The 27,855-nt window shown below is 36.0% G+C and overlaps 2 protein-coding genes across 2 annotated transcripts; one reads left to right on the forward strand and one right to left on the reverse strand.

Annotated features, from left to right (window-relative positions):
- Positions 1 to 997: 997 nt before the first annotated feature.
- On the forward strand, positions 998 to 6,226 carry LOC122582959 (extra-large guanine nucleotide-binding protein 3-like). The gene is made up of 8 exons (XM_043755397.1): positions 998 to 1,934; positions 2,037 to 2,174; positions 2,941 to 3,045; positions 3,162 to 3,347; positions 3,863 to 4,040; positions 4,493 to 4,737; positions 4,892 to 5,055; positions 5,502 to 6,226. Exons 1-8 carry the CDS (start codon positions 1,110 to 1,112, stop codon positions 6,097 to 6,099), a joined length of 2,439 nt encoding a protein of 812 aa, XP_043611332.1. The 5' UTR covers positions 998 to 1,109; the 3' UTR covers positions 6,100 to 6,226.
- Positions 6,227 to 7,807: 1,581 nt separating this feature from the next.
- LOC122584824 (protein argonaute 1-like) lies at positions 7,808 to 16,139 on the reverse strand. The gene is made up of 22 exons (XM_043756888.1): positions 15,972 to 16,139; positions 14,406 to 15,190; positions 14,099 to 14,307; positions 13,856 to 14,005; positions 13,635 to 13,768; positions 13,401 to 13,510; positions 12,923 to 13,029; positions 12,697 to 12,835; positions 12,503 to 12,619; positions 12,085 to 12,192; positions 11,944 to 12,015; positions 11,160 to 11,282; positions 10,908 to 11,073; positions 10,337 to 10,596; positions 10,102 to 10,244; positions 9,559 to 9,621; positions 9,407 to 9,470; positions 9,154 to 9,289; positions 8,901 to 8,974; positions 8,652 to 8,746; positions 8,534 to 8,565; positions 7,808 to 8,221 (listed from the first exon to the last, which is right to left on the reverse strand). Exons 2-22 carry the CDS (start codon positions 15,180 to 15,182, stop codon positions 8,016 to 8,018), a joined length of 3,285 nt encoding a protein of 1,094 aa, XP_043612823.1. The 5' UTR covers positions 15,183 to 15,190; positions 15,972 to 16,139; the 3' UTR covers positions 7,808 to 8,015.
- Positions 16,140 to 27,855: the final 11,716 nt, after the last annotated feature.

A 27,855-nucleotide genomic window follows, 5' to 3' on the forward strand; every position in this document is an offset into this window, starting at 1 on the left:
AAAGCAAATTCAAAAGCTTATCTATATCTTTACGTATTCCCTCTTATAGAAAAACAAAATACATTTTTCATAATGAGCAATTGTACACAGAAACAAAATATCCAATTGTAATTGTAAGGTATTATAATATGAACATTTAATATTAACAAATAGATTATTGAATTTTTGGACCCTTAAACAAAACTAGACCATGTCGTTTGCGCGTGTTGAACAACCTCAAATCCGGGCCTACACGTAAACGACAGAAGTTATTGGCATTTCTAACTTAAACGACACATTAATGATAACTTGATCCAATCCAGATATTATTGTTTGAATTATCGACAGATTAGGCGACTCAACTAACAAAGAGAAATTTATTTGGGTAATTGATATTAATATCCCTCGTATAGATACTAGGTTTTACTCCCTTGTAAAACAAATTATACCCTCATCTTTTCAATTTTTTATCTTTAAAAAACCTAAAATATCTTTAACTTTTAACACATTCTTAACCCACACACCATAATATACCCAAAAATATCCTTAAAATATTATAAACCCCATCTATCCAAACTATATATTTCATTTATTCACTAATTTAAATAATTTGACATAATATATCTAATACTTTTAATGAAGTTATTTATAACAAATATTCTCTTAACCCTTAAAATAACTGTAATATCTATTTTATATATATTACCTTTGCATTAATAACTATATTACTCCCGTCACCACCACCCGCGCGATAGCTCACTCTACAACTCAAGCACAAAAGTACATGTCAAACACGTGCATCAATACTAAAAATCCCAATAACTGAGTATTTGAATTTTGATTATTTTTTTTTTTTTAACATTATTTGAATTTTGATTTTTTTTTTTTCCGTTACCCATTTAAGGAATTATTTTTTTATATTTTACTTTTTCTTTTTTAATAAAAAATGAGGTGGGGGTTTGAAAAAGGAGCGTATCCAACCTGCCCCCAACATAAACACAAACAAAAAACACAAACCTCTCCAAATCCTCCGTCTCTACTTCCTCTCTTTCTTCTCACTTACACAACCTATACATACATCTCATTATTTTTCTTTTAATGATCTGAATCACAATCACAATTTTAATAAAATGGGTGACGATGATACTGATAACAATAATAATAATGATCAGGATCAGGATCACTGGGAAGATATCCTCAGGAAAATGTTACCTCCAGGTGCCCCATTACCTGATCAACACCAACTTGATTTCTCCATTTCTGTTGATTACCAACCCACCACCACCACCACCTCAATTCCCACCAAAATTCAATCTTTTTCAAAACCCATTTCCAAAATTCAATCTTTTTCAAAACCCTCCTCCAAATTCTCTCATAAATTCTCCTCCTTTCCAAACACCACCCCACAATTAAAACCCAATTTAAATGTTTTCAATACTAATACTACCCAAAAGTTAGAAGAAAAAGACCCAGATTTGAATAAAGATAATTCCAATCTTGAATCTTCTAGTAGTACTAGTATTGGTAATGATAATTCTTTGTCACATAATGAAAATGTTAAGAAAACTAAGAATAGAAAGAATGGGTGTAGTAGGTGTGGAAAAGGGATTAGATTGAAAGAAAAAGAAAGTTGTGTTGTTTGTTGTAAAAGGTTTTGTGGTGATTGTGTTTTGAAAGCAATGGGGTCAATGCCCGAAGGGCAAAAGTGCGTCGGGTGTGTCGGGTTACCCGTTGATGAGTCAAGGAAAGGGAAGGTAGGGAAATGTTCAAAAATGTTGAGTAAAGTCCGTAAACAGATAATGATGGCCGAAAAGGGATTTTCGGAACAGATTGTTGTGAATGGGTGTGAGTTGAAAGAGGAAGAGTTGAGTGAGCTTTTGGGGTGTTCTGCTCCGCCCGTGAAGTTGAAACCGGGCCGGTATTGGTATGATCAGGATTCTGGACTTTGGGGGCAGGTATGTGTATGATTTTATTGAACTTTTGTTTTTCGAATTTTTGAAGTTTGATGATTTGTTTTGTTGTAATGTAGTTTGATTTTGGGTGTGATGTGTTTATAGGAAGGGGGGAAACCTGATAGAATAGTGAGTTCAAAACTAAATGTGGGAGGTAAGCTTCAAGTGGATGCAAGTAATGGAAACACGGGTGTTTATATCAACGGTAGGGAGATTACGAAAGTTGAGCTTAAGGTGCTAAAGGTAAATAATTTGTATTCATTGTAGGTGTATATGTATATTATAAGTATATCTAGGTTTATAGGTTACTTGTTGTTTGCAAATTGAAATTACCATTGTCACTTAAATTTGATCATTAGTAAGTTAAACACCCTCTAAGTTTGTATTAATGGGTGTTTGGTTGGACATTTTTTAATCTGATTGTTGTGACTTCAAATCAAGTTATTATCACTTCCCTTTGTCAAAGGCAAAGGCGCACTCAAAGCGCAATGACCCCAAATGTGGCCTAGGCGAGAAGTGTTCATGACTTCATTCGATGTTGTTATCCAATCGGCTTACCTTAGTTGATGTTAGGTTTGGTTTGCACTGGCTTGTGTTGATCAGAGTAGCCCTGTGCATATACTGAATTCATAGAAGTTTGTTACAAGGCAAATGGGCCAATCGGGTTGAAGGACTTGCAAAGTGTCTTTTAACACCTAGAATGTTAAAATAGCATATTCACTGCAGTAACTATTAACGACTAATTATGGATCCACGCAACCACAGTCTGACCCCAACCAACTTGTTTGAACAATGCTAAAAATAACCAGTTTTGACCCGTTACCTGACTGGGTTGAACTGGTCATATTCCCACAAATCGTCACTCTGCTTTGAATTTCTTGATATTCATCGGTCTAGGAGTCCTTTTAATTCTACGTAGGTTTCATTGTGCCATCGTATCAAGTCTTGTGTGAGTGACTTTAAACTCACTTCTATTGGAACATGATATAGTCATTGATTTGCATTTCAGTTAGCCAAGGTTCAATGCCCACAAGGAACACATTTCTGGCTATATGATGATGGATCATATGAGGAAGAGGGTCAAAATAATATCAAAGGAAACATTTGGGGAAAGGTTCACACTTAGTTGCTGGTTAATACATCATCTTACAAATTTATATCCATCAGTTATGTTTTGTGATACTTAGCCGGCACTTAACTGGTTTTAAACTTGTGTTTACTGGTAGGTAGGCCTCTACTCGGTTCATTTCTTCCTTGTTTTGTTTGCCCGTGCCACATGAGCATTCTCATATGTCAAATCATGACACAAGTACACTCTTAAGTAAGTCTATGTCACTGAATATGGAGCCTTCAAGAGTTAAAAAGATTATGCTTTTTGGTTTGGAAGGATCAGGGACAAGTACTATTTTCAAGCAGGTATTTACATGCCTTATGACTTTTATGTTACTGGCTTTGACGATTTCTAAACTTAGGTTCCTAGATGTTGCAAAATGGCCGATTTAGGTGACTGGGCAAAACAGTTTAGTTCAAAATCAGCTGTTTTCCGGTACAGATTGAAACTGGTTGGGTTTGCTTGACCCACAAACATTATTTTCTCATTTTTAATAATTAGTTGATATGTAATATAATGATCACAAGACATTTTTAGTACGATAATAATCCATTTGGTTAAAGTAAAACGTGTAGCAGGTGCGTCTTGGTTGATTTTTGATTCTATATCCCTTTGAGCTAAATTTTTTGATCGACTTGTTAGGAAGCAATTATAACCCATACCAGCCCATTTTTAAGTAACTGTATTGAAATTGCCACCTATATAAGTTGCGTTTGCCGACATATGATTATTTTGCTATTTATAGCAACCATTTAGGTGCTCAAATCTTATTATTTTGACCTTGAGTGATGAAATTCGTATGAATTTTGTTATTTTTCAGGTGAGGTTCTTATATGGTGACAAGTTCAGTGCTGAGGAGTTGCAGTATCTCAAGCACAAGATACAAAGTAACACCTTCAGATATCTTAGTATCTTGCTCGAGGGACGAGAGCTTTTTGAAGAGGAGGCCCTGATGGAATTAAAATCATACAATTCACAAAACGAAGAGTGCATTCAAGGTGTTACATACAGCCACAAATTATAAATTTAGTGAATATCTATTTTATTTTCACTTTTTGCTTTTACATTGACATCCATGGTGTCATTATGATATCAAGTATTTGGTTTTGAATGGAGGTGGAAAATAGGTGGGTTGGGTAATGGGTCAAAATAACCTCGTGCTAAAATGGGTAATATTTTGGGATGAGATGAAACGGTGTGAGCTAGCTGAAATGAAACAGTTTCTGTCCAAAATTATTGCAAGTTCTATTAATAAATAAAACATACACTTCGGTCAAATTCTGACTTCTTCAACCCGTTGGACCCGCTAGGCTGTTGCTTTTCAAGCTAACGTTTTATATTTTATCTATTTGATTAGAGATGATACATAATTTGAACTTACTCATCTATGAATGAATGAGTTGGAGTATGTATCTTTATTCGTAAGTATAACTGACTGTCCACTTTGTAGGTAATTTGGAAGTTGACAAAAGTACACGATTTGCCTACTCTCTTAACCCAAAATCCAAGCATTTTTCTGATTGGTTACTGGAAATAATGGCAACGGGTGATTTTGACAATTACTTTCCTGCTGCAACACGCGAGTATGCTCCTGTAGTAGATAAGATTTGGAAGGATCCAGCTATTCAGGAAACCTACAAGCGAAGAGACGAGCTGCATTTGCTTCCAGATCTTGCCAAATTCTATCTTGATCAGGTAAAATCCGTTTTGTTAGTCCCACTTAATTGCAGATCCATTCTACCTATAGATGCTTGATTTGGTTATACTTTATGTCAAAAAGGTTTAATGGATGAAGTAAAGTTAAAGATTATTCATGTGTGATCTCTGCTGAGATCGTTATTATATATAGGTTATCGAGTTGTCGAGCAATGATTACGAGCCATCGGAGACTGACATTTTATATGCTGAAGGAGTAACACCAAGCAATGGTCTATCCTTTCTTGACTTCTCATTCAGTGATCATAGCCCCATGTATGAAATGGATGATGGAAATCTTGAATCTTCTTTAATAAAGTAAGTCTCGAAATTGGACAAGTGATCAGTGAAGTTTTTCCTCTATTTTATGTTGGGTGGGGTTGGATAATGTCTCAGGTTCATGTTATAATGGGAAACTGTTAATGCCGGTTGGATCAACCTTAAATCAATGCTTTTCCACCTTAAAAACCTTCGTAAAATTTGTGTGTTAAAACGATTATGGCTTATCCCTATGATCAAATGGGTCAAAAACAAGAAATTGAGATATAAAGAAACGGTTCAAATTGTTGAAGTCAGCGTAAAGTATATGCTCATAGCCCCCTAAGCTGTTTTATCTTGAAAAATTAGGTTACTATTTATCAAAAGAGATTGTGGCTCAACCTACCCAACATGATATGTTTGCTCCATTATACTCACCTACTCTTTTTTTCTTTTCATTATTTGTTTTCTTTGCTTTTCTCTGTTTCATTGCCGATTTTTAATAGGTATCAATTAATTCGCATGAGCACAAAGGGAGAAATTTATAGCAATTGCAAATGGTTAGATATGCTCGCAGGCGCACAGGTCGTAGTATATTGCATTGCTTTAAGCGACTATGACCAGCAATCATCACAATACAAGGGTGTCATGAAAAATAAGATGTTAGCAAATAGAGACTCCTTTGGGAGCCTAATAAAACATCCTTCTTTTGCCAACATCCCTTTCGTACTTATCCTAAACAAATACGACGCTTTTGAAGACAAAATAGCCCGGTCCCCATTAACACTTTGTGAATGGTTCCATGACTTCAGGCCTCTAAAAACGAGCCATAATCACCAAACATTGGCGAACCAAGCTTATTATTATGTAGCCATGAAGTTTAAAGAGTTGTATGCATCGATCACTGGTAGGAAGCTTTTCGTGTGTCAGAGCATTGCTAGAAAACGTGCATCAGTCGAAGAAAGTTTGAAGTATATTAGAGAAGTGATTAGATGGGATGAAGAAAGAGAGGAAGATGTTTATGGAATCAACATGGATATGGATGTGGATTTGGATGATGATGGGGATGATTCATTCTATACTATTCAAATTGATTGTAATTAATCAACTATAGCTATTTTCACCACCTTTTTTTTGTATATTTATATTCTTTCATTGTTTTTCACAGAAAGTTAGATTGACTGACTATATAGATTAATTTTGGTTACATAAAGCTAGAGTTCTTTTGTTACTCATCTTTTTAACTTTTAATCATATCTTTCTAGATCAGCTATTCAGCTTCAACCCTTTCTTTATAATCCTACCCTTTCCTTTTTAGTGAGAAAACAATGCAATAAACAAACCTAGTGAAAGGATCTAAGAACCAAAATATATGGTGAGAACCATGGGAACCACTAAAAAACCATCGCCCTCAGAGTTAAGAGCAACGTCCGTACCGTATACAACCGCCACCATCTCTTGGATCGCCGCCCATCAAATCCATACCATTCCTATATGCGGGTGCAACTCTTTAGAACGGATGAACTGGATCCACACGTTTTTTTAACACGTAACCCATATGATTTTTTTGTAAAAATTTTTATTATTATTATTTTTTTTGTTGGAATTGGTTTTTGTTAAAAGAAAATAAAAAACAAAAATAAGTTTCAAAAAATTAAAAAACCACACAAAAAAGGAGAGAGGGAAGAAAACTAGTGGTTCTCATAGTTCTCTCCATATTTGTTGTTCTCACATTAACACTATCCAACAAACCTAAATTACACTTACATTTTGTAAAAAGGAAGTAAATAAGCACTCAGCGTCGTTACTTTTAAGTTCTATTTATGATAGAAAAGGAGCTCTAGCCTAAAGGCATGAGTCTCCATAGAAAATGTGTACTTTATCCAATCTTGCTCTGCATTATGCATTTGTAGTTTTATATTAGGAGAAATACTTATTTGTCGCTAAGTATAAGTTTTTAGAGTGTTTGTAGTCGTTTGTTCGAGTGAAAAATCAAGCTTTAAAAAGAGGGTTTCAATTTAATCATACTATTTTTTTATTGCTGGCAGCAATCACGTTAAGGACCATATGACCATTTAAACGGTCACTTTCACACAACACCAATTCATGATGTTGTTGCGGCGATGATGTAATGATGGCATTGTGGCAAGTGGCAACAGTGATAAATAGTGGAAGTTATTGATATAATATGACTATGATGTATGATATATAACGTATTAAAATGTGTACATTGTTAGATACTTAAAATCGTTAGAATGCAGAATATCATAAGTGAATTTGGAAGGCAAGAAATGATAGAATGTTCTCGAACACCCAAATCAAGATTGAAAAAGTTGTACAGGATATTAAATCTTTGGTCTTTCTTTGGTATAGATATAAAAAGAAAAATGTAAATAAAAAGAAAAATGTAAATATTAGCTGGAATAGATAGAGTAGTAAATATTAGCTGGAATAGGTAGAGTAAATTTAGCTATGTAATTTTGTTTACTTGATGTATTGTTTGGTATCGCCACTTTGGTTGATACTTGGTTAATGAAGTTTACTTTTCAAAAAAAAGTATATAGATTACGTTTTACAAAATTTATAGATTTGTTTTCATAAACCTTAAAGGTAAGCGATTTGTATAGGTTTGGCTTTACTATCTATCAATCAGCAGACCGGACCTGCAAATCCAGTTATTTTTTTAAACAGACACCTAATCATACCACATAATTTGGTTAACCAACAGCAGATTAGCTGGTTAGGCCGGTTTGGCAATGGATGAAAACAAACTCCTATACATAATTAACTTGGCAATTCACAAGGCATCTGCTAAATGAAAAACAGAAGAAATCACATTTTAAATCGTCATACCAACCAGGATCGCAATCAACATCACAGTTTGATGTCAAAAAACAGACAAAAGCAAGCCATGTGTAAAGGCCAGAGACAGTATTGTATATTCAAGTACACAAGTAGCAAAACACAGTAAATTTTCAGCCCGTCATGACGATGAAACAAGCCACTGATGAGATGCAACTCTAGCAGTAGAACATGACCCGCTTCACATTATCCTTGAGGGCGGGAAGAGGTCTAACAGCAGCATTTGCCCCTGGCACACGTGTGCTCCTTACACCCATCCCACGACCAGCAGCACCACTCGTCATTGACCCACTGTCTGATGTATCTGGCTCCATATAAAACCGTGCACGGAAAGCAGCCAGATGGGCATAGTATGCTGGAGGTACTGTTGAATCATACCAAACAATAATAAATATACAGCAACCCACAAAAGCAGTGATTTGAACAAATCTTGTAAGAAAAAAGCTGTGAAAAATGATTTAGAAAATACTTAAAATAATATCATTTACATTTATAACATACATATTTATTAATAAACTCAACAAGATGCAGATTTGTTAATTTGTTTACTATTAAACAACATTTTCAACAAACCATTGGTCCAAGTGCTTCTTTTCAAGAAAACAAATAACTAATTTCACTTTTATTGCTAGATAAAAGAATTTCATGATATGAACAATGTTAAGAGGGAACTTACCAATAGACACTGAGCGAGTGCACCTAGCATAACTGTTAAATCACACAAACCACAACATAATTAAGTTAAGATGTTTGAAAAATATGGACAAAGATTACATCTGATAGAATAGACATACGTGTAACACAAGTTATTTGTGAGCGACTGCAATGCATCAGCTTCAAACTTGTTTTCGTCCCATAATACATGATAATGAGCTGGACGGCTTGTCCCCTGCCCAACAAAACAAGGTTAACAAGCCAATACTGAAAAGCATATATTGTTGGATTATGATTATTAACAATATTATTAGTGCAAAGAAATTAATTGTAGCATGTTTTTTTTATCATAAATTAAGCGAAATAAAACTAAATGCATTCACACATACTTGAATTCCAGCATGGCTGCACAAGTAAAAGTCAAATTCAGTGGGATGACATATCTTTGAATCAACAACGGTGCCTGCAGGTTTCCAAACAAAAATAAGTAAATATGTAGCAAAAGAAACAGATGCTCTAAATCTAATGATTGCCAATAAGGACCGCTAGTTATCAAAGAGAAAATGGCAAGTGTGGAAAGGGCTGGATTGACCTACAATACCAATATACTTTAATAGAAACCATTAAATAATATAAATATACCTGGCAGTATATTTCCACTCCTGTCAGTAGAATTACGATCTTGGTGGTTGTTAGCAAACAGCCTAGTGTGATGACGTTTTTGAACCACCACAAACGTTACTGGAGGCTGATAATTTGGTTCAAGAGATGCACAAGCCTGGTAAAAGTTCAACGATACGATTACAGAAAAGCAGTGACTGAATTACATTATATATTAGATATGAGAAGCGGCGACTAAATTACATTACAAGTTAGACATGTGAATTATTATCACCTTACGAATAGCATCAAGCTCATACAGCAGAACTTGATAAAACTGGCCCTCACTAACTCCATCCCTACAATGTCATCAGAAAATTCAAACACAGTTCAAATACAATTGATGCAAAACGTACAGCATACAATTAACGATAAACGGTCGAATACCTGTAGAAGATGATCCGTTGTGGTTTTTGCCCTGTAGCTCTGCGGAAAGATATGAGGAGTTCCCTATTGTTTTCATTTCATAAAAAAACACATTCGTCAGACCATATTGATGGAAAACCCAAAAACGATTATTTACCAGACCAGTATAGTAAGTAAACAATAGCAAGCAATGATGGAAACCCCAAAGCCATATTATTTATCAGACGAGAGTAATAAGCAAGCAATGAAAAACCCAAAAGCCCATGAGGTGGGTGGTTTCTATGCTCAGGTAATGATGTATTAAAGGCGGAAATGTCAGATAATTTGCTTCTGAATAAGTTATGCTAGAATTTGCTTATCATGGAAGTGAAAAGGAACGAGATCATCAAAATGTGAGTTGACCAACTTAAAGGGTACTGTCTAAATACTTGATTGTATTAAAACGACATCTGTAAACATATTAGAGATTCTTTTTTATAACTAATTCAACCCAAAACTGTTCTAGCCTTTGTAGCCAGCCTACCCATTTTGCCAACAATAGAAGATAGCAACAAAAAAGCATACTTGATCATGCCGCCAGAAACTTTGCCTTTATTTGGATCATTCCACTCCTTGTACAGATCTTGAATAAGTTCTTGTCTGTGGGCTTGTGCACAAACCAAGCCAGCATATTTTGTGATCTCAGGCCAATCTTGAGAAGCAACAACCTATAAGCATTAAAAAGCAAAGTTTAGTAATACAAACCTAGGATAAAATAAATTAAAATATTAGTTGCAAATTAGGCAAGTATGTATCATACAGCAGCAATAGAGGGACTTGAATCTTCCCCAGGATGCGGATGAGTAACATCCGCTCCGAAAATGATGGTTGGAACATCACTGACATTAGGTATTCGCCTTGATATTGCATCACGAAGAACTGTGTTCCTTCCACCAACCTTCACATTTATCTTTAGGGCTACATTTGCTAGGTACTGCTTACTCATTTTAAAAACATGTTTTGTTAGACAGCATTGGGAGACAATCCCAAGATCAGTCTCGCAAATTCGTTTCAGGTCACCTGCACAGAAAACAAGAAAAATACAAAGCATCAAACTTGATAACTCAAAACAATAACACACAAAGCACTCAGCAAAAACTGAAAAACTTATAAAAAAAAGTGCAGCAAGACAGGTGGGTAATATATACGAGATTAAAACAATTTATCAATCAATTTGCTAACTATGGTTAAAATAACATTAAATTAACAATAAATTTTTTGAATAAAATATTTTTTCGACCCTAAAAATGAAACAAAAAAGAACCCAAGTCAACTCTATAAGTGAGTGAGTTGAACTGCAGCCTCTATATAGGGTAGATCGGACTAAATACCATAAAGAGATCCATTGTTGTCTGGCAGAATGACAATCAGTAGATCAAGCTCCTTTCTCTGAGGTTGTAGCTTAGTCATAGCTTCATGAAAACGAGCTTTCAACACTCTCTCAACCCGATCAGGACGATCACTAAGTGCTGGAAGCACAGGTTCAGGATTAAATGCCTACATCAACAACAATTATTTAATAAGCATCCCAATTGCACATCAAGGGAAACTTGCACAAAACAAATTGAGACTGGTTGACGTACCATGCCAGAAATATTGCACATCTGAGCAAGTTCATGACAGAAATTGCGAGCCATATTATCTTGCACATTGCGGGCAAAATTTATGCAGATCCAGCTGGCCACTCTACCCCCATTGACCATTTTCTGCACCAAATTATTAAGCAAAAAAAGGTATTTATACATCTCAGACAAAATTTTTTAAGGGGCAACCAGACTATCTCGGGCATACTTAAAAAAACAAGAAACACAGGCTATAATATTCAACCAGACTAAATGGACATGTAAGCAAAAACCTCCAACAGGCTATAATATGCAACCAGACTAAATGGACATATAAGCAAAAACCTCCAACATCCAACATTTACCACGATGACACCATAATAAATATATATGAGAAATTAAGATAACTGGTAGCATGTGTAATAATTACTGACAACCTAACAGATAATAACGGCAGTAAAAAAAAACACATGGTAAGGGGTGCAATTTTAGAGTGAGGTGCATATCTTAACATCTAATAGAACATTTCTAATATACTACATAAAGAAAGGATGAATAAAGATTCATGTTCAATATATTAAAGCAATTAGACATATTAACATCAACCTTTCACAGGTTAAACGTGAGTAATCTACTCCCACGATCATGTGGCTATGCAAACAAGAAAACAAGCTTTTCCAAATACAAAAAAAAAATGAACTTTCACCATGTTGACGGATAAAACACAGAAGGCATACATGTTCTAATGACTGAAGCCACATATATGTGAGCAAGTAATGGTATAGATGATGAGAAGAAAAGCTACCTTATTCATCATATTCCATTGACCTACTTGAGGGAGACAATCCTTTTCACGGCCAGTGTCGTGATACTTGAGCTACAAAATAAAATAAAAAGTCAGAAGATGTACTGAGAATGCAAATAAACATAAATGATACCCACTTACCCATGGCGGCGGCAAGATCCTGGCTTCAACAGAGGCAAGTTTTGGACTGATTTTAATACCAAACTCTTTCGCATAATCATCATTAGCATAATTATTGTGAGCCACAGTCTGCAGAAGCATAAGCCGTATAAAAAATAAATAATAAGCAGCTAAGTAGACTGAAACTTGCAGGAGAAAATCAAGCTTACAAGAGGTCCCCACAGCAGCAAACAAGGAAAAAATCATTTAAAATCCTAATGATTATCAAAGCCCAACACTACATTAGGCCCTAAATTCAGGTAAGAAAATTGTTCGCGACACCTAAAAGTTGTGCACAAAGATCCGAATAACACTAATGTTCTAAACAAAAAGTTGACTGAAACATACATGAGAAACTCCAACAAGCGACTCTATTGAAACAAAAGTAAAAGTGCCAAACCTTTAAAATATCTCTCTCCCTATCCTGGGGACGTTGGCAAGTGACTTTGAGAAGAGCAGTAATTTGTCTCTCATTCAACCTCTTTGAATACCTTTGACCCTCTACAATTTTGCAGACCTGATGATTTAAGACATTAGACCTTATCTCATGTTAACTGTTAAACCATCAGATGAATAAATAAAGTTATAACTAACCTCCATAGGTAAGTAATTAGGTCTCTGAGTATTTCCAACTTGAAGACAAGGCCATTGTATGTGCTGGATCACAAATCCATACGTCTCACGGAAGTACTCAACTACAGATTTCATCGTTCCACTGTCATCCACTGGGAAACTGACAGAATGAAAAAATGTCAGTTCAAAATACAATCAAAGTCAATCTTTGATGAACAACAGTTTCAAAAACATAATTTTTTCTTACTTCAGCTCCCTTGTTGCTTGAGATGTTAACCCAGATATCCGATACTTGCGTCGCATATTTCCACGATGTGTTACTTCGACCTTGACTCCTCTTAGTGCTTTTTTTATCTATGAAATAACAAAATGAGGTCAGAGATGCCCAGTCAACTTTATCAAACAGTATGCAATATAGATAGCTAAAGGTCCAGGTAAAAACTCATTAAAAAGAGAAAGACCATCAATCCTTCCTAATGGTCATCAGTTAAAATGATAGCACACCAAGATATACCAGATATACCATCTACGATCTGCTGTTCAAAAAACAAAGAACATAGACCCTTTTGTTAAAAGTTTATTTGTTCCACAAACCACCAAAAATATGGTTCAAGAAACAGTGAAAAACATAGATCCTTCTGTTAAAAGTTTATTTGTTCCACAAACCAAACTAAAAACCAATGTCAATCACAAAGAATCAAAGCTATCTGTATGAGAAATTTAACCTTAACACGATCAGAATCAGATAATGGTCTAGCTGTGACATCCCTATTCAGAAGCTCAGTCACAAAATCAATTACAGGCAGTGGCTCAATGAAGGCAGTTGACGACATATCTGCAGCACAGCAATGTTAGATATATAAACATCAAATTTGAAAAGATATCGCAAGTTTCCCCAAGTTCTGAATATAGTGAGAATAATACCCAAAAACCAATCTTTAAGACAAAAAAATACAAACCTATATTAAGAGACAGGCCCATTTGAGTAGGACGAATGCTCTGATAGAAACCACGCCAACTTTCGAGCCCTTCACCCAATGGTTGCCTTTGGCCCAGATGAGGGTCATAGAACGATCGACCAACTGGTGTGTACCTACATACAACCGAATGTGTGAGAAGCAGAACATAACATATAAAAATGACACCAGTAAAAAGATTGCATCTAGACTAAGATGCTTACTTGTTGGTAGGCAACTCCCGAAGAACAATATCCAGCACCTGAAGAGCTTCTTGTGGTGCATCTGCCTGCCTTCCCTTCAGAAACATTTCTAAGTGATGCAAGTCAGCACGTGAAGCCAGCTTGATTGCAACTTTGAATTCCCTCTCCCTCCTAAATCAAGAATAGCAAAGAAAATTGCTAGCATGAACAATTGCCAGTACATATAATTGAGCAAAACAGTTAAAATTAAATAACATTCAAGACCTGGGAGCACCGGAACCATCCTCTTCATCAAGCAGAGTAATTTTGAAATCCTTTGAAATAAAAGGGAGAGGCCCAGCCGTATATAGACTCTTTCTTCCATCATAAGCAGGAAGTCGCTTTCCAAGATGTGAGACCTTGTAAAGCTTCACAAGCTGTGCAATAACAGCACGATTCACGCCACGAGAGGTCACCTCGGGAGTAATAGTAACCTAATCCAATGACAACAAACATATTAAAGTCAAGAATAGATATTAAAATTAAACAATAAAGCATTTATATAAATAAAAAGAAAAACCTCAGAACTCACATCATACTGGTGCAAATCCTTATCAGGCAGTTCAGCAAAGAAGTGGTTGGCTTTGACAATGCACGTTGTTCCCAATTTACCTTTTCCGGGGCGCAAGGGAAATCTCAATGATTTACTGGAAGCAGGTGCAGCTTGAATAGGCTCCTCTTTATGGATAGAAAGCTGTTCCATTGCCTCATGCACAGGCTGATTGGTAGGCAAACCAGCAGAAGACGACGCTTCAGCAGGCGGTTGTCCATAAGCAGCTGGTTGCATAGTGACCCCAGGTTGCTGGGGAGCCTGTGTTGCTTGGTGCAGCTCGGGAGTTGGTGTCATGGAAGGTCCACCAGTGTACACAGGTCCAGAACCAACACCACGCTGATATGGTGCAGTTCCTCTTGGAGGCTGCTGTTGTTGCTGATACCCACGCCCTTGTGGCGGTTGATCCATTGGTCCACCTGGATACTGTTGCTGGGGAGCCATGCCACCACGTGGCGGCCCTCGTGGGCCTGGACCTCTTCCTCCTTGTGGGGGTCCACCTTGCCCTTGGTAAGGACCCCGTGGCCCTGGACCACCTCGTCCAGGGCCACCTCGCCCTTGTCCTTGGTATCCACCTTGTTGTTGCATCTGTTGAGGCGGCTGTTGCTGTGGTGGTGGTCTCTGTGCACCAGCACCTTGACCGCCTCCCTGCTGAAGCTGTTGTGCTGGTTGTTGAGCAACATCACCTTGCCCAGCACTCCCTTGAGCCTCGGAACTCTCACCTGCACCGGGTTGTCCGGTTCTCCTCTTCCTCACCATGATAGCACCTGAAAAACATAAATCATCAAAGTCAGTTCACCGTTTATATATATATATAATATATATATATATGTGTGTGTGTGTATATATTCACTCAGGAAACTAAAAAAAATCAAAAATCATCCAAAATTTTTATACTTATTCTCATAAACTTATACATCTACAACATTATAACAACAGTTTCCACTAACCCCAAGTCAAAATAAAAAAAAACAAAAACACATAAAACCATAATAACTTTGCATAAATAAAATAAATAATGAAATTAAAAAACATGCATTCCACACAGAATAATTATTATCTTCATATAATATATATACATATACATAGACATATACTTGCATATAAACATAAACAAGTAAAGCAACAAAAAAGGAAGACAAATTTTTTAAAAAAAGAAAAAATTAGAACAAAACATAAAACCATTATTTTTTTGCATAACTAAAAATAACACATGCATTACACAGAGTTAGCATAATCTTCAAATAACATAAACATATACTTACATATATATATATATATACATACATGCTCATACTTACACAAGTGCATAAGCAACTAAAAGAAGTAAAGTTCAAAATAAAAAATAAAAAAAACCTAGAAACCCTAAAATAGCAATTTCCGTACAATTAAAACAAATAAACAGAGAGATCAACACAGATCAAAGCATAAACACTTGTAAAATCACAAAATAGTACAGATCTAAGCAAATGACCACAATTAAACCCTAAAAGATTATCAAAAATTTTTTTTTAAAAAATTATAACTAATTTAAAAAACAAATCATACCTCAAAACAGGATCTAGTGAAAAGTGTATGTCCCTCGCAAAGCGCACGATTTCAACAAATAAATTAGCAAATAATTAGTTTGAAGCAAATTTTTTTTTTTTTGTTTATAAATAAGAAAGAAAAAAAAAAGTGGTTTTTTTTTGGGGAGTGAGAGAGTGAGAAGGCCAAAGGGAAATAAAATTATGAACCCAATGTGTGTAAGAGAGTGTGTGTGATAATATATAATGGAGGGAGGGAGTGGGTGGGTTAGGGTGTGGTTGTGTGGCAGGTTATGGGAAAAGGACTGGTCAGTTTGGTGGTTCGGGAATCATAACGGGCTAGGGTTTAAATAGTTCGTAGTTTGTATCATGTTTTTGGGTCCTGTTTTCTTTTTAAAGTTAGGTGTGTAGATATGGATGAGATGTATAATGTGGGACTGTGGGTGACTATTGTCTAACTTAATGGGCTGGTTTATTGAATTAAATTGACATAACTGTTTAATGTTTTTTTTTTAATTTAATTAATTAAATTATTATTAAATTAAATAAAATAGTAAATTATAAATTTCCAAGTTTAGTTTTCATCCTTAAACACAGTATTTTTTTTCGTTCTTGTGATGGGTTTTTCGTCTATGTCATTATAACGACTATGTTAGTGTCGGCTCAAACTTTTTATAGGCTTTAAACGAAAATTAATTTTGGAGGCCTAGTCATTAGCGTATATATACGAAAAAGAAAAAAAAGAAAGAATAGTTATGTACCTCACTAATGTGAAAAGCGTCCACCACATACCTACAGTGTTGTCTTTCATTATATTTTGGAATTTATGTGGTCAACAAATAAAAAATAAAGAAAAAAGATTGATAGGTTTTTAGGACTGCTTATTTTATTTATCTAGAAGCCCAAAACTTTTTAAAAAATTGGGGGCCTTATATGTCTAATGGCCTAAAGTTGTTGTTTACCTACTTACAATAATTAGGCCGACCATGGACTCTATTAACCTTCTTTACATGAATGTATCTTTGTCATTTCACTTAAAAGAGGGATAATGCGTGCATAAAGTGGAGACCATAAGATGTTTGTTATACAGTTTATTTTCAAATATCATTCATTTTTTTTTTACAACAACGACAAAAATGTTTCTAAACGATTTTAATTATAACGCGTGCAATTGTAAAAAAAACTAATACATAAATTTATATTATCATGCTACCGTACACGAACACTTGATCTATAGAACGTGATCTATAGTTCTATAAATCAATATACAATATCACCATTATCTCGCTTTTTAATCATCATTATCATCAACGCAAAAGAACAACCTGATCTTTTATTCGTCTATATCACACATTTAGAAACATATATTCAAAACAAAGAATGGCACACGCAAAACAATTACATGACCTTTAAATCAACTTGAAAAGAATAGTTCACCAAGGAGCTATTGTCTCAACCACTTCCGGATCGGAAAGTTTTTTCAATTTCACTTTCGGCTTTCATTACCCACCCACACACACCCAAATAGTGCTATCGTCATGCCCCTCCGTCTCCATGAATCAAATAGAAAAATAAAGACCAAAATGACATCCTATGATTTTCACGTGAGAGCCATTAACTGAGCGGTTATAATGATAGGGACAAAAAACCCACCACAAGGATGACAATGTAATTTTGTACATCATGGATGGAAAATTGGTGTTTGTTTAGTCAATTATGTATTAGCTTAGATTTGTTGAGGAAAAACAATATTAACATTGTTTAAGTCTTTGGTTTTTAAGTAAACTAGCTAATCAACCCGGGTTCAACCCGTGTATTTTTAAAAAAGTTTTTAAATACATACAATATTATCATAAAATCATTTACGTTATATGTGCACGAGAAGTTGGTATAAGGATAACAAATAACCTAATAGGGTAATAATAAAAGGAAAGATATGTAGAGATAAACTGTAGTTTCTATTGTTAACTTATAACTTAACCATGCAAGCGAAATACATCATCAAACATGATGCTATGAAGTTAGTGGTAATATCATTTAAAACTGCACGATATATCCGCATATCTTCTTGCAAACAACGAAGGCAATTCAAGGCATCAATAAATCCAATTGCTTAATACTTCTTGAACAATGTTAGTCAGACGACTTGTTTTAAAGTGCTTCAAGATTTAAATTGTGTCTAGAAAGTGTCTACCAATCTAAGTCATATCTTTTAGTGCATTCCTAAATACTCCTGGACAATTTAGCCAGACGGTTTTCTCTATTTACAAGCCGCAATGTCATGTAGTTAGTATCATTAAACAACTTCTTTTCGGGTGGATGGGTCGAATAGTAGCGATAGCAAACACTGGACTAATATCTAAGGTTTCAACTCACCTGGAATGTGTATGTCATCAACTATTCGACTTGTATTATATTCATGTAAGTCCAAATACTGGACTCCAGAGTCTTTGTATTTTTTTTTTATCTTCCCTGATTGTTGGATTATTTTCTCTCTTTTCCTTGCGTATAGTAGCAATAACAGGTAATTAACAATGAAAAAATATACTAAAATAATTGTTTGCACCAACAGTTAATTCCCACGCTACCCAAGGATTTTCTTTTACAAGCTTAATCGCTAACATTATGGCCAGTGAAGTTGTTTCAAAGATTGCAACTAGTAGTATACACATTGAATGCAAGGTAATAGCTGATATGTCGTATTTTATGCCCATTTCCCATAGCTTAAAGTGGTCGATTAGTGAGGTTTACGAGTCATTTTCGTATACAGTTGGTGCGTTTATGGTATTTGTCAGTGTTTCAGGTGGAAAATAGGTACCTAAGCGATAATTTGAAGAAAACAAAGTTTCTGGAGCAAAACAAGTGCTTACGGACGTTTTACGGGGCACGTAAGTGAAGATTAGAAGAAAGTCAAAGTTGGTCAAGGTGGTCAATGCAAGTCAACGTAAACTGCGACGCAGTGTGGTTATGCGTCGCAGTGATTATTGTCGAGGTTGAAACCGCTTCACAGTTGCACCAAACTGCGACGCAGTTAGACTATATATGACAGAGTGCCGGTCAATGAAAGTCAAGTCAACAGAAAAGTCAAAGGTGAAACTGCGACGCAGTTTAGCGCCGAACCTGCTGAATTTGGACAACATATAAATAGCTTGCAAAAAAATTCCAAAAACCTACCTTTGATATTCCAGACGATTTTGAGTGCTCTTTTTAGGGTTTTTCTTATATTTTCAACCATTTGGAAGGATCTTAAGCTTTATTGGAATCATATCGTTATTTGTTTTCAATCCTTTGTATTCGATAACAATGAATTCCTTCATTTTGATTTGTTATTTCATATTTAATATGAGTGACTAATCGCCTTTTCATCCATCTTGATGGAGTGAGACATTATGTAGGGATTGCACAATATTTATTAATTCAAGTGATTTGATTTAACGTTTTGTCGTGATTTTAATCTATTAATTCTTTGTTATTCAATTATTGATTGCGGATAATTTGTATTCATTGCTTAGTGACGACTAGGATTTGGGTATAAGTTATTTTGATTGCTTGGTTAGAAGCAATTGGTTCTATGACGGGTACGGTAGAGGGTAATTAATATTTAATAAGAATTAACGGGTTGATGGTTGGGTGCAATCAATAGGCAAAATTGTTATCTGAAATGACCAAAACCATTGTTAAACTAGAGAAGTTATAAAAAGGCGTCTCGGGGTACCGGTCTTAATAATAAAACTAGTTTATACAAGAGAGTCGAATAAGTTGTTAACTTGACGGGTACGGGGTTGACGATTAATTTGAGTCTCGGTCATTTAATCACTAAATTGAATTTGAACTTCATCAAACGTGCAATCTTAACATTTTGTCGAGTGAAATCAAGATGGGTGACCTTTAAATTATTGTTTTCAACAACAAACTTCTCTTTCGATTAATCCTCCGGGATTACTAACAAATTTTACTAACTACTTACAAAGTGGCAATTCGGCCACAAAACCCCTATTTTACTTGAATCACTTAACAGTTACAATTGCTTATAAAAGTCCTTGTGAACGATCTTGGCTTACCAGTTTTTACTATACTGCATGCGATCTGGTACACTGCCTGTGAGTGTGTAGTAGTCAGTCTTTCGGTAAATCGTGTTTATAAATTTAAAGCTAGATTTCACACATCAATAGCTTTTGTAAGGATTGTATCACCTCAAGGGAGTTCATCGAATACAAAACCCAACTCGAGCCGTTTATAGGTAAATGGGTCGAAAAAGTGAAAGCCCAGATGAATTGGAAAAAAATAGTATAATAACAAATATTCGCTATTTATTTAACTGATTGAGTAATTTCCTTTTTTTGTTTTTGACTTGTGTTTCCAGCCTATCTTGAAAAAATACTAATTATATTAGGGATTTTTCAAGTTCAGCCATAACACAATCTATATTTTAAACTATTGAACTAATTACAAAACTTAATGAAATATTTCATATGCCCAAAATACTAAAAAACTTCTATATACCTTCTCAAATACGAAATAAATTTGTAGCAATCTCCCAAGACACATGAGAAATTGGGAATAGTCTAACCAATTTCATACTCTAACCAATTTCACACTAGTTAAGCATGAGCATCGTCATATTCACTAATCAAATCCAACTTGTGTAGTCCTATTTTTACTTGTTTTCACAAAATAGTTTGTAACATTCTCACAAACTACTACAAAACTATTATGGCTAACTACTACAAAACCAAGTGTAACTGTTTCAAAAACATAAGGCATCCCTCTATATGGAATGTATAACTCTGATTTTTAGGTGCTATTGACAAGGCATCCTTCTATAACAAGGTTGGTCTATCTTTAAATGCTATTCTTCCGTCCAAGATAAGAGATTAAACTTACTACTTTGTTTGATGGAATGAACACCACTAAGCCATCACCCACATGAGCCGGTTCCAAATACCCTTTAACACATGAGGTTGTGTTAGCTTATACCTCAAAATTTAAGACACAAAATCACATATTCATGATGCCTTCATGGTAATTAAAAATAGTAGATAGAGTTGGCAGGATGGATGGGTTAGCAAACGGGTCGCAACAACCTGCAAACGACTTCAGAAGGAACATGCCGAAAACATTAGAAAAGCAATCAAAAAGCTGAAACAGAAGGAGGGACATGCACATTTGCACATCTAAAAAACCATGGGTTACAGTAGGTTTGCACATTGTGCAATATTGATTGTTGACTAAAAGCAAGATAGGCATTTTAAAGTAGACATTTAAGTGCTCAGTAATATTTTTGAATTAGACCAAGAAAGTCTAACCGCTAAATGTGAGCCATTAGAAACTGCCCAATGTTACTCGTTCTCCACTCGTCCTTATTCGCCCGCCTTCCAGGGACGAGGGAACACCATTGGGTTCAACTCATCCCACATGGCTGTAACATCCCAAAACTTTTTGACGTTGACCGTTAACTTGCCGTTAGCGACCGTTAGTTACTATGCATTTTATATGTGCTTACGTGAATTTAATGATCTACATGAGATATGTGTTAAAGTGATTTAAAGTAATGAAATTAAAGTTGATAATGATTAATAAAGTCAATTAATGTTCCCAATAAGATAAAAGGGTCGATAAGCATTCCTGTCGGCGTTAAAAGAGCCGTAAGGGCCGAAACGAGTTATAACGAAGTGCGAAGGCCTAGATGTAAAGTTTTGAAAGTTGTTCCAGCATATATAAGGCATAAGGCACGACCTAAGGCTGAGAAGTCAAATTTAAACCCTAGAAAACTCTTACATATAAAACCTTAGGTCAATTCTTCAATAAATAGTCGATTTCGGGGGATTTCGGAAGGGTTTTTTCTTCGTTTTCGATCCGTTGATCAAACCTACGGGTATTATATCATCAATCGATTGTTGATTAAGTTTTAAAGTGGGTTTTGTCCCTGTAGATTCGACCAAGAGGGCTGGGGTTGTTGGAAGTTGATGTTTTCGGTTTAAAACGACGTTTTCATGAGTAAAATCATTAATAGAGTTGATTAACTATGTCAAGATGCAAACTTTAATGTTGAATAATGTTGTTTATATGTAAATAAGTGAATCCCAGGTGTTTAATTATATCCATGTGTGTTCAATTGTGTTTTTGAATCAAACGTTGCGGTTTGAGTCGTTTTAATGATCAAAAAGAGGGATTCATTTATGTAATTGATTCAAGAATTCATTGATGTTTTCAAATGCTTAATTGTGACCTATGTGATGTCAATTTAATGGGTGTAATTCGTGGGGGAGGTTTGGGAACCGTTCGGAAGGAGATTAAAGAAAAACAAAAAAAGGTTTTGTTGGTCGGCACCCGAGGTGCGGCGCACCTGGTCTGGGTTTGAGTTTTCTATTGTTTGGTGCGACGCACTGATGGGGGGTGAGACTCACTTGCAAGTCTGGTGGTCGTTTAAGCTTGTTTTAGTGCTCATTTGACCCAAAGACCTTAGATATAAGTTAAGTTGATGTTTAAGGAGCTTGGAGATGTTCTTTAAGGTCCCATTTATGTTACATGTCGATTATATGTGTGATAGGTAGTCGGGAACTCGAACAAGATATTTTAAAGTTGCTTATTGATCGTGATGTGTCGTCATCAGGTAAGATACATGACTTTTCTCACGCTGGAGGCACAACAAAAGTAGTTTTCTTTAATTAACCTCTTAATCGGATTATCTTATATGTGTTGGGTTATCCGGGTGATGCGGGAGGTTATATGGGAACATATGCATGTTGAAGTAGTTAATTATGTTGTGATGACATTTAAAGTTGAAGTAATTATATGCATGCGTAGTGTGATGATTACAATGATGTTTCCATGAAGTGTTTATGATATGTGTTGTTGAAATGATTTATGTTGATATGTTGACATTTAAAGTAAAAGTAATTAAGTATGTGCATATGTTGACTAAGTTGTTATATATGTTGACATGTTAAGAAATGTTCATTAAGTTGTATGTTGTAACAACCGTCCCAGAAATGTTCTATGTAAGTTCTTAAGAACGTACATATGCCACTAGATCGGCCAGACAGTCTAATTTATATGAGTTCTATACGTACTTTAGATGTTCGCGATGTGCTTATATGAACTTCAAATTGATCTAAATATTAATATTGTACGACGAGTTCGTGATTACGTGAAATAATATAATTTGTTCGGTTCGTAAATGTTAAAAGTTCATAAAAGAGTTCAGCCTAAATTAATTGCAAAATGGTCCTTGTAGTTGTGAAATCTCATTTTTATGGTAAGGTATAAAAAGAAAGTGTAAAACCCTACAAGTTTACTATTCATCATCTCCTACCTCTCTCCACACACTCCCCACACCTTAAAACACACACTAAATTCATCTCCTGATTTTTGGTTGGTTTGGGTGAAATCATTGATATCATTAGCTTCCTTGTAATCACCAAAACGTGTTTCTGAAACCGGTTTTGAGGTAACAACAACAAATCTTATGTTTTTGATGAAATTAAAAATAAACTTTTTAGACTTGTGTTCTTGATGATTTGGTAGGTTTTGATGTCAAAAACGTGTTAAAGATTAATGGGTTTATGTTTAGATAAGTCTAGTAACTGTTTTGTAATCAAAATTTGGGTCGTAACATGTCTTAATCTTCAAAACCCGTGAATTTTGTTAAGTTCAGTCTTATGTTCGTATGTCTGCAACATCAAACGAGATTATCATGTTCAAAACGAAATTAGCTTAAGTTTAGATCCACACCATACGAATTTAACAAATAACTTCGTTCAATATTGAGTCCAAACGAACTTAATGTTCGTTTTCCTTTGTAACGAACTTAATAGTGCTTGCGAATTTAGGGGCCATTTTCGTACCAGTTCAGATCATACGAATATAAAAGACAAATTCGTTTAAGGGGTTCATGCGAAAATAGGGTCAACTTCGTCTAACAGTTCGTGCGAAGATAACAGTTAAGTTCCTACGGTTCAAAGCACTTAGGGTTAGTTCATGCGAATTAATGGTTAAATTCGTAAGGTTCAGTCAAACGAATTTAAGGTCTAAATTCGTTCATTTCAGTTCAAACAGACTTAAGGCTCACCTTCGTTCAGTTCATGTACGTAAAGTTTAGTTAAAACTATTTTGAGTCAAATCGTTCAAAGGACCAAATCATCAGTTCATCAAGGACATTTGTGATTTGAATAATCACTTAGACTAATATATGTACTTCTATATGGTTATTATGTGCATAGGAGTTCGGCAAGGCGCAATTGGATCTCGATAGATATACTTATCTATCTTTATACCTGTTCACTGTACTAGTTCTCTATATTGTACCAGATCACTGTGAGTTCACTTATTTCCCCTTTCGTACAGTTCTAAAGTTTTTTATCGGGGACTGAAAAGCATGAAAACTATTTTGTACTTATATATATATATACAGACTTATATATATATATATATATTTTCTTGACTGTACTACGTACTATCTTGAGACAGACAGACTATTTATGCACAGTCAGACTACTTTCAGATAGACTATTTATGCACAGTCAGACTACTTTCAGACAGACTATTTATGTACAGACAGACTATTTTCAGACAGACTATTTATGTACAGACAGACTATTTTCAGACAGACTATTTACGTACGGACAGACTATTTATGTTATGATACTTATTTTCTTAATGTGTGTTCTAGATCTTGAATGGGCAGGATCTTGAATACATATTGTTATGTACTTATTTTATGTATGAGGCCTAAGACTTACTGCTATCAATTCATCTCCCACCAGTTCTGGGAATGGACCGTAGGTATATGGACAGCGCTGTTAGGGTAGACCCATCCTCATTCTCCTCAGGACAGGAGAATGCATATTACCTAGACTTATTGATCACCTGTACTGATCACATGCTCTGGTCACCGGTTCTGACCTAGTTCGTACTTATATACTTTCTGATTACATGAGTTCTCTGAATTATCATAGCTCGTTATGGCCAAGCGGATTAGCAGTAATAATAGACATACATATTAAGTACATTACGGACTCTAATCTACTGTTATTACAGCAAGGTACTTTTGACAGGCATACAGACTTTTGACTAGACTTTTATACATATCAGACTTTTGTATATTTATAAAGTACTTTATGTGAATCTCACCAACTACTTTTGTAGTTGACCTTTGAACTTACATGCTTTTCAGGCTAGGTTCTAGATCTTAGCATAAGAGTCTTCCGTTCTAAGCCCATTCCTTTGGTGACGGTTCGTGCGTTCAAGTTCAGGAGCTCCGAAGACCTTATTGCTATTCCAGTTCAAATCTGTTCTGAAAGACATTTGTTCTGTCTTATGAACATTGACTAATCCAATTTCGATTATAAGCTGTAATAACGTTATACTTTTGTTCTAGACTTAATTATGATTTGTAACGACATTGTACTCTTGATCTTTGATTAATCGTAATGGCTGTATTGAACTTGTACTGTGTGCATTTGTACTTGTCTGTGCATCCGTTATTCCGCTTTAGCGGGGTGTTACAGTTGGTATCAGAGCCAGGTTATAGTGAACACCGAGTTTTTCCCTAAGGAAAACTTGAGCTATAACTTGATTCCACTCTGAGGTGATCCTTTGATGACCGGTTTGAGTAGTAGGTACTCTTATCATAATTATATGTAACCTGATCAACTACATATAACTAAGATAAAAGCACCTAGGACCTCAAGGTGTGTTATTGAAGGTGTCATCCAATTCTTAGAGCTCAATTAGGAACTTCGTTCAATATCGTTCATGTTCATTTGTTCTCTTCTGGTTCATCGTGCTTGAAAGACTTACGTACTAGTACATCATCTATAGGCCTTAGAACTTATACGACTATAGATCCTTGACGTACGATCGACGACTGTTCTTATTTATATAATGTGTTATCAATGATCATTGTATATACGTACCACGTGCTTGGAGTTATAGACTTATACGAATTGTGATCAAGTTCTTATTTCTATTTTATTAGGGGCATAAGGAAGAATGTCGCCTAAGAGAGGAAGAAAGCCAAAAGTTGTACCCACTGCTGAAACCGTCGTTGAGCCTGAGCCTCAACCTAATGCTACTATCAACTTTACTCTAGAAGATGTAGCAGATCTTATCACCAACCGCATGAATGCGATGATACCCAACATTGCTACTCAAGTTGCTCAGATGTTAGAGATCCCGCTGACTGAAGGCACCAAGAAGACTCGGGAAGAACCCGAGCAGGACCAAGTAGTGCACAGTGATTCTGAAGGTGCCAGTCAGATTAACACCAAAGCTGCTACTGAGAGCAGAGTTACCTGCAGCAGAGGTTGTTCATTCAGGACCTTCACCCAGTGCAAACCCCCAGTTTATACAGGAGAAAAGGGAGCTTTGGAGTTGTTAATATTGTTTGAGAACATGGAGGAGGCTTTATATCACACAGAGACTGCAGAGGAGAAGATGGTGGAACATGCTACTAGTCAGTTTGACAGTGCTGCCAGGTCATGGTGGACTGGCGTTGTTTCTACTGATGGTAGAAAGTCGGCATATGCTCACACTTGGGAAGAACTCCAGAAGATGATGAGAGCCGAGTTCTGCACCAAGGATGCGTTGCAAGAGTTAGAACAGGAGTTTTGGGATTTGAAGATGAAGGGAATGGAGATTGAGAAGTATATCTTGAGGTTCAACGAGCTTGCCAAACTTGTACCACATCTAGCATCTACTGAGGAGAAGAAGATTGATCGCTTTATCTGGGGTTTGATCCCGGAAGTTCGTCGTGCTCTCACTAGCAAGGGTCCTAAGACTATGTCCAGAGCCACTGTATTGGCTAAGACTTTGACCAAGGACATCATCAGATTCGGGGATGTGTTGGAGAGTGTTGAGAAGGGAAAGAGAAAAGCTGAAGAGGTTGTTGAGAAGAAAGTTGAGCCCCCAAGTAAGAAGGCGAAAATTTTGAAGAATTATGCTGTGACAACTGTACCTGAGCCGCCTAGGTATTCTGGAACTGCTCCTAAGTGCTCCCAGTGCCATCTTCACCACACTGGTGCTTGTCCCACTTATTACAAGTGCCAAGGCATTGGGCACTTGGCTAGGTACTGCAATGTCGTGTCGACAAACATGATCAGAGCTAATCCTCCGCCAGTGAACAGAAATCCTCAGATGAGGAATGACAGACTTCCTCTACCACCTCCTGCACCAGTTCAAAGAAATCAGAATCAGATTCAGAACGCCCATGTTCAGCGTGATGCTCATCCACGCGGACCGAGACAACAGAACCAGAACCGCCAGCACCCGCAAAACCGACAGGGCCCTACTAACGCTCGAGTTTTCGCTCTGAACGCTCATGAAGCTCGTCAGAACCCACGGGTTGTGACAGGTACTTTCCTTCTGAACGATCATTACGCCTCAGCACTAGTTGACTCCGGTGCTGAACGTAGCTTTGTTGCATTAGACTTTAAAGCTAAGACTGACATGAAAACTGGCAGACTAAATGATAAGTATGTAGTAGAGTACGCTAATGGCCAACAGTACGGTACTAACGAAATTGCTCTAGACTGTCCCTTGGTTTTAGTAGACAAGACTTTTACGATTGACCTAATTCCTGTTGAACTTAGTAGTTTTGATATTATCGTGGGAATGGACTGGCTATCCAAACACCACGCGACTATTTGTTTCCATGAGAAAACAGTTCATATACCACTCCAGAACAGCGAGATCCTGATAGTACAAGGCGATAACTCCACAAACGAGCTAAAGATCGTCTCAGCCATGAAGTTCCGCAAGTACTTAGACAAGAAAAACCACCTCGTGTACTTAACTCATGTCATCGACAAAAGTGCTAAAGAACTTAGAGTTCAAGACATCCCCATTGTTCGGGACTTTCCAGATGTCTTTCCTGACGACTTACCAGGTGTACCACCTGTGAGACA

Source organism: Erigeron canadensis, chromosome 1 (genome assembly GCF_010389155.1).
Source record: "Erigeron canadensis isolate Cc75 chromosome 1, C_canadensis_v1, whole genome shotgun sequence".
Classification (NCBI taxonomy): domain Eukaryota; kingdom Viridiplantae; phylum Streptophyta; class Magnoliopsida; order Asterales; family Asteraceae; genus Erigeron; species Erigeron canadensis.